Below are 9,705 nucleotides of genomic sequence, written 5' to 3' on the forward strand. Positions count from 1 at the left end.
ACTTTCCCGAGTGGAGTTTGAGTCCAATGGTCCAATGGTCTACAGTACAGTTGGCTTTGAGATTTGGTTTATTGACCATTGAGGCAATTATATTTGAGTTGTGCCTTATAGTTCCAAGCCATGAGATGACAGGGTGATATCATGTCACATTTAATGAAATACAGGGTACCCCTGTGCAGCATTGTGTGCTTTGTTTCTCCAACACGAAGCCTCTACCTATTCATTACTACAGTACATCAGAACTACTGATGCTGTCCTTTCTGCCTCACGGCAATGGAGAAAGAAGAAAAAGACTTGGTTGTCACCGTAGATTTTTGACCATGAGACAAACGCATGTCGACCAGCATAACAACCGTAACAAATGCAAGATTTAAAAGATGTGGAGCGCACACATGTACTACAATGTGGGCTTTGACTATCATGAGTGACGCTGGACAAGAGCAGACTGAACGTCTAAAACAGATTACCAGGGCCGGTTCCAGGCATAAGTTGCTTAGGGCCTCCGACCGCAAGGGGGCCTCCGACTGCTAGGTAGCCACCGACGACAGGCGAGAATGGGCCCCAAATGAATTGTTGCTTAGGGCCCCCAAAAGGCTTCGAGCCGGCACTGCAGATGATCCTGAGAAGAACCTCAGCAACTGCCACAGTTGACCCTCCCTCCTGTCCATCGAGTGATTGGCCCTCCCTCCTGTCCATCAAGTGATAAAAACCCCTGAACATCTGGGCTTGGATTTACTGTAGGTCAGACCAACATATGCCTTATCCAGACCGGACATACACCCACAGTCCGGAGGTCAACACAAGGTTGACTACGGTTTGTCGGTGGGGGTTGAGAGAGAGGGACAGGGACACCTTGCGGTTCTCCACCACGGTAGGAATCCATGTAACATTACTCCTCCTGTGTCCAGATCAGCAGGCAGGAATGGTGTCGAGCTGGACGGCACCTGGGTAAAATACTATTGATGTTCAGATGTGTTCCATGTCTCAGAGGGTGGATCACTCACCGTGGCTTGCTAGGGTTATGACCTAGCCTAATTGCTGAAATCCTGAACCTTCCTGTAGGTCGAGCCCTTCCATTGGAAGCATTTACTATCGGCCACGTTCTGTGACTGTACACTGCGTGAACAGTGTGTTGACATGGACATATTGTGACATGGGTCCTTGTATCAGATATATTACTTTTAAATGTATTTCACTGTAACTTTTTACCGCCTTTTTTGTAGCTATAGAAGCAAATGTCCATGTCGTATCTCAGACTGTTCGCTTTTGTCTCTCCCTGTTGTGGTTTAATCATTATCGTTAATAGTCACCAAGCTACAAAAGCCTTGTGTGTGTATGGGTGTGCGCACATGTATTTTATTTTAGAGTACTGAAGTACCACTCTTGGATGGCCAATTGTAGACAGTACATTTCCCAGGTAGCCCTTGACCTTGGTGGCAATGTGCTGCACCTTGAGAAGTTGCCTGCCTCGCAGTTGCCAGAAGATTTATTCAGTGCTAATGAGGACGTTTCTTTAGAGAGGAAGAGAGTGTGTTGACATTCTCTCTCCTCTCCTGGGTCCTGGCCACAACGTTTTGGATTTCAGTCCCCACTGAAGCCAGATATTGACAGCCTCTCAGTTTGGAATACAAAATCGACATCTCATGAAGAGAACATAGGGATGCACTTAACATTTATACTTGGACATACTGTAAGTATCCCCATGTTAATTTCAGGCTATCCAGAAAGGGGAAATAGCTCTCATTCGCTGCAAAAACCTGTTTAAGGTCTGTGACCTGTTTGAGTTATTCTGTGACACTGATGTTACACTCATAAAAGGATAGATTCAGGTATCACAATTTTATTAAAAAAAGTAGAACTTTCAGTGTTGCCATGCTTTGAGCATATAACAATACAGTATAAAATCTCAACCCAAAAGGAGGATTGTAAAAGCGTATTTTGTTGATGCTGTTGCAGCATTTAGTTGTCATGCTGTTACTGTACAGATAACATTCCTATTAAAGTACAAACACCTGCAAAATGCACCATATTCATTAACAAATTGCTTTGAAGTACAATAACCATTGTATAATCCATCCCAATACAAAGTGTTACGATAATAAACATCTCTTTTTGAAATAAATCTTTTGGTAAATGAAAATAAACACATAGACACGAAACATTTTGCAAATCATAATGAATGTGCTGAATTTTTTTCAAAGGCCCAAGGCACCCAGGCTTGTATGTTGGCAATAAACATGTAACTCTTTACACAAAATCACGTCAAGCAGGTGGTGATAGAGAAACAATAGCAATAGAGAAGAAATCTCTGTTTTATAACTGTTGAAGTATACATTCCTTTTCAAGTCTACCCGTCGTTCACAGTGAAGTTCCCAAACAGTGGGAATAGAAAGAAAATCGCATGATTGGTTGAAACGCGTATCTTCAGTCCTCTAAAAGTTCACAATCTCCAGTTCTACTGATGCTGGACGTTCTGTGGTCCTCCCTGTTGAGGAGTGCTGTCTCCATCTGCACTGCATTGTGGTGATGTGTTGTCCGGTATGCGTCAATTGCTCTGAAGACCATAAGATAACAAATTGGCTTGTTCAACAAAGTTCTCTGATGCTTCAAACCAATGCCAAAACTGTCCAACTAAATTATCCAATATAAACAGGAAGGTTGTATTCTTGTTTTAGACTGGTACATATCTAGTAGGCCTAAGTGTCCTTACATTTAGTAACATATTCAAAAATCTATAACAAATCCAGATGTCATTTATTTAAATAAATGTTTCTTTATCTGTCAAATCAACATACAGACGCAATATCAACAAAGATTTGAACACACATACATTTCTCGTTGGCTTTTTACTTTTCCCTGTTATTCAGTTGAGTTGACGACAAGCTTCAAATGTCCATTTGGAGGCTCCTCCATAAATATCGAGGCTGGTCTCCAACCATGAAAACACATTGCCTATCTGCGCTTTGGTGCTGCAAGTTGCCAGGTTGTATATCTCTCCAACAGACAACTTCCGATCCCAGATATGAAAATTTGCAAGGTCTCCCACAAAAGCTTGCGTCGCATCAAAGCCCCCTCCAAGCGTATCCTGTGAAAACAGTATAGAATTTAGAACGATGGATCTTGTGCTAACAGGAAGGAAAATATTTACTTCAAGTTAACCTTTGGAGTTAATTTGTCCATTAGAAAATGTATACACGCTTCCATCCCTGTGGCTTATTAGAACAGATCAAAGCAGGCTCATGAATCAAATAAGTATATTTTTTCATTTATCCACACTATTGTTTTGACTAACAAGTCACTTTCCCTTGCTACCCAGCTACCCACTTTTTCTAGTCCCCGAGTGGCTCTGAGCTCTACATTGAAATAAGGTAGAGAGGTGGCGGAGTAACTTTGTTCAACTCTGATGTCGACTTTGGATAACATTTCAACTTTGGATAACTTTTAACCAGCTAAACCTGTTCTGCGAATGTATGAGAATTGTGGATCAATTCATTTGATCCACAATTCATGCGAAGACTGCATCATCATCCACAAATTTTTAATATTTTATAGACCACATTTTTTTGTGTTAAACATTTAAATATTTAAATACCTGTCACATTACCTATTAATACACAGTAATGGAAGGATGCCTTTGAAAGTTCATGGACAATAAAAAATATTTTATCTTAAGCAACTATTTTATCAGCAAATGCATCCCTTAACAGTACAGAATAAAATCAGAATTGGGATTGAAGTGAGGTGGATTGGTAGATGCATAAAGCAAGAGTGAGATCAGGAAGTACCGACATCAGGAGCGTATATATCATATACATTTGCACAGAGTAATCCACAAAAGCACATTAACTAGTGAAAGCTTTGGGATCTTTAACACCGAGATACTTTTTAGCGAAAAGACAAATCAGTTTGACTACATAAAACGACTTGCTTTGGACAAACTCTCTTCCATGCTCATAATGTTGGTTTCTCCTTTGCAAGGAGTCACAATCTGAAAAAATAAACAACCAAATCTTCTGATTGGTCTCAGAAACCAATGGGTGGGACCAGAGACAAAACAGAGGTGGATAAAGCAATATGCAATATTTAGAACATTGGTAATTGGCCCTGATACTCAAAATTGGTTACAAATTACTCAATTGCTCATGACAACTATCTTCCTTTTAATATAACTTGACTGAAATTCAACACTACTGTTGTTTGCTCCTTGGGGTTTAAGGCCAGGTGTCTCTGTAAAGCACTTTGTGACAACTGCTGTTGTAAAAAGGGCTTTATAAATAAATAAACTTGATTGATTGATTGATAGTACATACTGATATTGACATTCGGTATTCACACTGGATATCTCTGACACCACTGGGCCAATTTCGACGTAACTTGGGTAAGTGATGCATCGTGCCATAGAGTTTGCCATTTGGCAAATTGCAATGATTGGCCCAAGCCGAGGGATACAGTAAACAGTTGAAATTTTTCCTCAACAGGCCAGAGGGTACCAGACACTTATAGGGGCTAATATGTTCCCTGTGCCTTATTTAATGGAAGCATATAGGCCTATCGCTCACTCAACATCTGACCTCATGAAAGATGTAGGACAAATGGACATACCTGTTCTTGTCCCAATATCAGAACACCTTGTGGTTTGATTGGGTGGTACGGAGCCAGATTCTCTCCACTCCCCCTCATGACTCCATCTTGGAAAGCCTCCCATACTCCATCTCTAGTTGTCCATGTGACACATATGTGATGCCACTTCCCGTCGTTGATTATGAACGGTAATTTGGCCAGCTGGAATGGATAGTTTTTTTTTTTTTACATGTTTGCAAAGATATCACTGCAGAAAACTAAAACCACTAATGTATAGCTATTTTAAAGCAATGTTGTAGTGCATGCATTCAGGCTACTGTAAGCATTTTGATGCTAGAGTCATTTAAATGCTCTACTCTGCTTTCAAACAAGAGTCATTTAAATGCTCTACTCTGCTTTCAAATATGAGTCATTTAAATGCAAAAAAAAATTATACTGTCTAGATACGCATCAAGAATAATAGCACACCTTGTCATTAATGAGGATCTCCATAGGATTATTCCCCCACTCAATCAGCACCAGCTCATTGGCCTGCCCTGGTACTGCATAGGAAAATGGAGTGCCCACACCAGGTGAGGCATTGGACTTGAGCCACATGCAGACAGTCAAGGCATACATCTCAGGGAGACTCTTCTTCACTTTGGCATACATGTAGTTGGTCCTTAATGGGAAAGTCAGCTGGAATTTATCCAAGGGCCTGTTTTCTTTCTGACCTGGGGACAAGATTACAAATGTCATCTAAACTGTCATAAAAAAGGTTTCTTCCAAATGATTTCTTCCAAATGAACAATAAAGACATTTGTTTGTTATGTCACTGCACATCAAGTAAATCGCTAAATCGCATGTGAGATTTGAAGCGGATTTCTGCAGTGGATAGTTGAATCAATCTAACAGTTACACAACACATAACGTTTCCTCCACATGAGAGGGATCACATGAGCAAAGCGTTGCGGGTGAAATTACTCTCTCTCTTTTCCACTTCCGCACGACTTTACAACCATGTTTGATTTCTGCAATAACGAGAAGCAGCTTTATTATTCAGGGGCATCATCCCAAAACGGGACGAGCGTATCCCAGCAATATTTTGGCATCCTGGTGACATTTGCTCAACGGGCTCATGGTTTATGGGACACAGACCGGTCATTACCAGAATATAATGATTTAAACTGCATTTATTACGGGAAAAGTGCTGAATAGCATAAAGAAGCCTGCACCATCCCGATTTTTACTAATGCCTTAAACAGCAAATCAGATTTTTTATGTGGAATTAGATATGCAAAGTAATGCAGGATATTCACCGGATTCTACCAAATAAACAAGTCTCCTACTGCGCTATGGACAAGAGACACATTGGCTTCCATTTTATTGTCAACATATAGGAACGATTGGGCAAATACAAAGTTTGATTTAATTTACTGTTTAAGGCAACACGTTCAAAATAGCTCTCGTATAATATATTTTACGACAACAGTCTACTCATTTGATAGATATTAAACCGAACAAGTACGATATTTTGAGTATTTTTGTGTTCCCACCTTTCTCGAGGTCGGTGATTCTCTGGTGCAGGGATGTGAGGGTTGACTCCACTCTCCCCCGCTGCTCGGTCTCGTTCCGCAGCCCAGGCTTACCTTCTTCTATACTGTTCACTCGGGATAACACCTGCTTCTCCAAATCGTCGATTTTACTCTGTAGCAAGTCTTTCAGACTGTTCGCTTGGACCGAGTTGTTGTTCCGACTAAATTGCTGTTAAACACAATGTTTATTTGTTAATACAAGTTTTAAATAGCCTACCAAGGAAAACACATTTTCAGTGTACATAGTGTGGCACGTTGTAGGCTAAGGCAAATTCCAGATTCACTAATTAAAAACGTTTTGACCTGTAGAGTTAGCTAATTTGTTGGCTAGGCTACAGTAACTAAAATAGTGTTCTGCAAGGTGTCTAGGCTACTCGGCATTGCATGTAACATTTCACAGTTAGTGCAAAGAATTTACATGTTGTAGCTGATCACTGTTAAAGTAAAGGACTTCAAAATAGGGCGTAAGTGAGAGTTGGACAACGCAGTGCATGATTTACCGTCGGATTAAACCTTTACATTTTAAACCAAACGAGTAAATAAATTAATGTATAATAGTTCTACCAATTATCCGCTGAAAGTAGCTACATTTTGTTTGGTTAATAATGTATATATACATTTAGGCTGCGGTTTTCCACATACCTCGAGATTGTCTAATCTCTGCTTTAGAGATTGTAAAGTCTGCGATAGTTGCGCCAGCGTGTCAGTAGGTCCTCTTGATACATCCCCCATGGTATTTTTAGTCCCTGTCTCTTTTTTTCTTCCCCCAGGTCCGGGCTCAGAGCCACTCTGCCCCTCACATCGAGATAACTTGGAAGTGAGTTCCCTGATAGTCTCTTTTTGGTTCATAATAGTCTCTTTCTGCTGTAGGACGGTCTCGCGGAGCTGCATTACCGTGGTCTTTAGATCCTCCCCAGGTACACTGTTTTGCAGGGTAGCAGCGCATATGTCCATATCCTTGGGCACGGACGTACAAATAAACTGTGTCTGTCCACCACCAAAGTCTTGACAGGAGCCTTCCAGGAATAAGTAAGAAATTATTAAAAGTTTCCAGGAGATTCCCTTCTTCATGGCCTGCATGTTGCCGTGTCTGTAGTTTTGTTTTTGGTTAGGAGCCGCCGTGGTGTGTTGCAGGTGATTTCAGCACCACGGATCTGTCCCTTGTTGTAATCAGTCTGTGACGCGCGCGCGGTTTATATAGCACCAGCTCTGCGCAGAGCTGGTCCACTGCATCACGGAACAGAGCAATATGGAGGATTCAGAAACTCTCACAGTTTAATCGGCTCTTGTCCTGCTGGAAGGAGCGTCACGCTCATATGTGAAAAACGTTTTTATGGCCTCCGGAGTGCTACGTCATTCATCATCGACGACAAAAATTTATTTCTGAGCATGTATTATTACTTTCGGAATCTTAGATTTATAAAGCCTTAGGATAATAGATATCAGGAAATTCAACAAAGTTGGTTGCGTTCCAATAAGCAGAATCAGCAGAAGTTCGTAGTGCATTGCCCTGATTCCCAAATGAAAATGACTCCTTAAATTTGAAATGTACAAAAATGTAGCCTACAGTATTCATTAAATAGCAGCCATTGTTTGAATCAATCTAGTCCTAACACCCTTAATCTTAATTACAAGATCAGATAATTTAACAGATTCAGATCTTCTTCCCACGAGGTGTGTGTGTTTAAAGAATGAACTCAGAGTGAATAAATTGATTTCTAGTTTGGTCCATTTGAAAAACTCAATGTGAATTCCTGCCTCAAACCTCCTTGTCCACAGCTGTTTCCCTCAGCAGATATTTTCTTCTTAGATTACATTAACTAAGAGTTGTATGAGGAATGAAATAGGAAGCAAAAGTTTGATTTACTCTGTGCTTAACCGTAAGGTGGCTCGGGGCAATATTAAAATATATACTGATTGAGTATACTGATTCCCGACTCCGAAATAAGCAATATAAAAGTATGTTTCAAAGCGTTTTCTCTCTTTTGGGGAGCTAAAGAGATTTCTATTTATGTTGACCTAACTGTCCGCTTTGTAACAGGCTGTAAGTACGTTTTAAAATGCAGAGAAGTGCTGTCATAAGAAATGGTTTGGATTCAGAACCCACAACTGTGAGATGTTTCACCAAGCATTTGTTTTGGATTGGAAGACGGAGAAGGATTTCTGCAATGCCTTGTGTGAAGTCAACCAAAAGTCCATCATCTCAAACCTTCCTCCCCTCAGCAGCAAAATATTCTATTGTACCATTAAAACCTCAGCAAAAACAAAGTGTTTTCAAACCATGAATGCCTTAATCGTTTTTCTGAGTTCTATTGCCTTAACAGGAACTCATGTTAAGGCAATTGCCTTGCCGTTAGCTGCCCACCACTTGACTGAGACCTGATCTGATTGCATTGTAATGTCTTTGTGCTTTGATGTTTGTACATGCTCTGTCAGTGATAGTGTTTGTAGCGATTTAGCCCTGTTCTCTGATCTGACATCACCATAGGCTTTCTCCAAGAACAAGAAAGAAGACATTTTATTATTAGATGTTAAACTCGTACATTGCAAATGTACTCCACTGTTAAGTTATTACTGTGGAATCTATTTGAACCTAATAGGTTGTAAACAAAATTAAATTCTATAGGTGAGTCTACAATAGGCTAATTTTCAGAAAAATCAAATCCTATGCTCAAGAGAAGAAAAGAAAAAAACCCACAGTCAAAATACATTTCAAATGAATGCTATAGTGGTTTGCCACACCTACATGTCAGCAGAACTGTTCAGATCTAGAACGCCATGGCAACATTATCTAGCTTAGTTAAATGTCCACCTCTGATTGTGTATTCATGTCTTTGTTGCCCACACAAACCCTGGACCATATTTCTTAACACTGCCACAAGATCCACATCCTCTTCGATTGCTTTGTGCCCCAACCCACCCCACACACACACACACACACACACACACACACACACACACACACACACAAACAGATATTGGACAGTGACACAGATATCCACAAAACGTCAATCATTTTCATTTACCTCATCACTTTACCTCCAAACTGCAAACTGAATAGCGACATTGAACTCAAACTCTGTTGACCTCTCTATTGACCTCTCTGCATCTGCTAAATGTGCCGTAGTGATACTGTCAACGTGTTCATCAACTGTGAATATACTGTATGTAGGTCAAACCAAACTCAAATGGTAGAGAACAGGGCTAACTAAGCCAGCAATGTGGGTCAGATTCATGGGTTAATAAAAGCATCTGCTAAATAAATGAAAATAAATGACATTATATTCTCCTTGTCTTTTATACTCACATGGTATATAAAGTCACTGCGTAATTTGTGTATTCTGTACAAATCTGAGTGTGTGCATTTACTTGGTAATTTAAGGTGATGCCCATCCATCCTTCCCTCTGTCTCTGCATGATTTATCCTCCCACATCTTACCGTCCCTTCCTTCATCCCTCAACTCAAGCAGGCAACGTGTCCCCGCAAAAGAATTCCTCCGTCTTATTCAACACTTCCCGTAGATGTAACAAGTTTAACCTGTCTACTCTG

General features: G+C 40.4%; 1 protein-coding gene across 1 annotated transcript; it reads right to left on the reverse strand.

Annotated features, from left to right (window-relative positions):
* Positions 1-1,820: 1,820 nt before the first annotated feature.
* On the reverse strand, positions 1,821-7,456 carry nptx1l (neuronal pentraxin 1 like). The gene is made up of 6 exons (XM_010874033.3): positions 6,798-7,456; positions 6,117-6,324; positions 5,050-5,294; positions 4,603-4,782; positions 2,831-3,085; positions 1,821-2,554 (listed from the first exon to the last, which is right to left on the reverse strand). Exons 1-5 carry the CDS (start codon positions 7,233-7,235, stop codon positions 2,864-2,866), a joined length of 1,293 nt encoding a protein of 430 aa, XP_010872335.1. The 5' UTR covers positions 7,236-7,456; the 3' UTR covers positions 1,821-2,554; positions 2,831-2,863.
* Between the last annotated feature and the right edge of the window lie 2,249 nt (positions 7,457-9,705).

Source organism: Esox lucius, chromosome 11 (assembly GCF_011004845.1).
Source record: "Esox lucius isolate fEsoLuc1 chromosome 11, fEsoLuc1.pri, whole genome shotgun sequence".
NCBI lineage: Eukaryota > Metazoa > Chordata > Actinopteri > Esociformes > Esocidae > Esox > Esox lucius.

Bases quoted from the DNA above. Each gene is read 5' to 3' on its own strand.
- nptx1l (XM_010874033.3), bottom strand. From the start codon at position 7,235: ATGCAGGCCATGAAGAAGGGAATCTCCTGGAAACTTTTAATAATTTCT. The intron at 4,783-5,049 runs GTGTGCTATTAT...TATCCATTCCAG, and splicing joins AGATCCTCATTAATGACAAG to CTGGCCAAATTACCGTTCAT. The intron at 3,086-4,602 runs GTATGTCCATTT...CTGTTTTCACAG, and splicing joins TGATATTGGGACAAGAACAG to GATACGCTTGGAGGGGGCTT.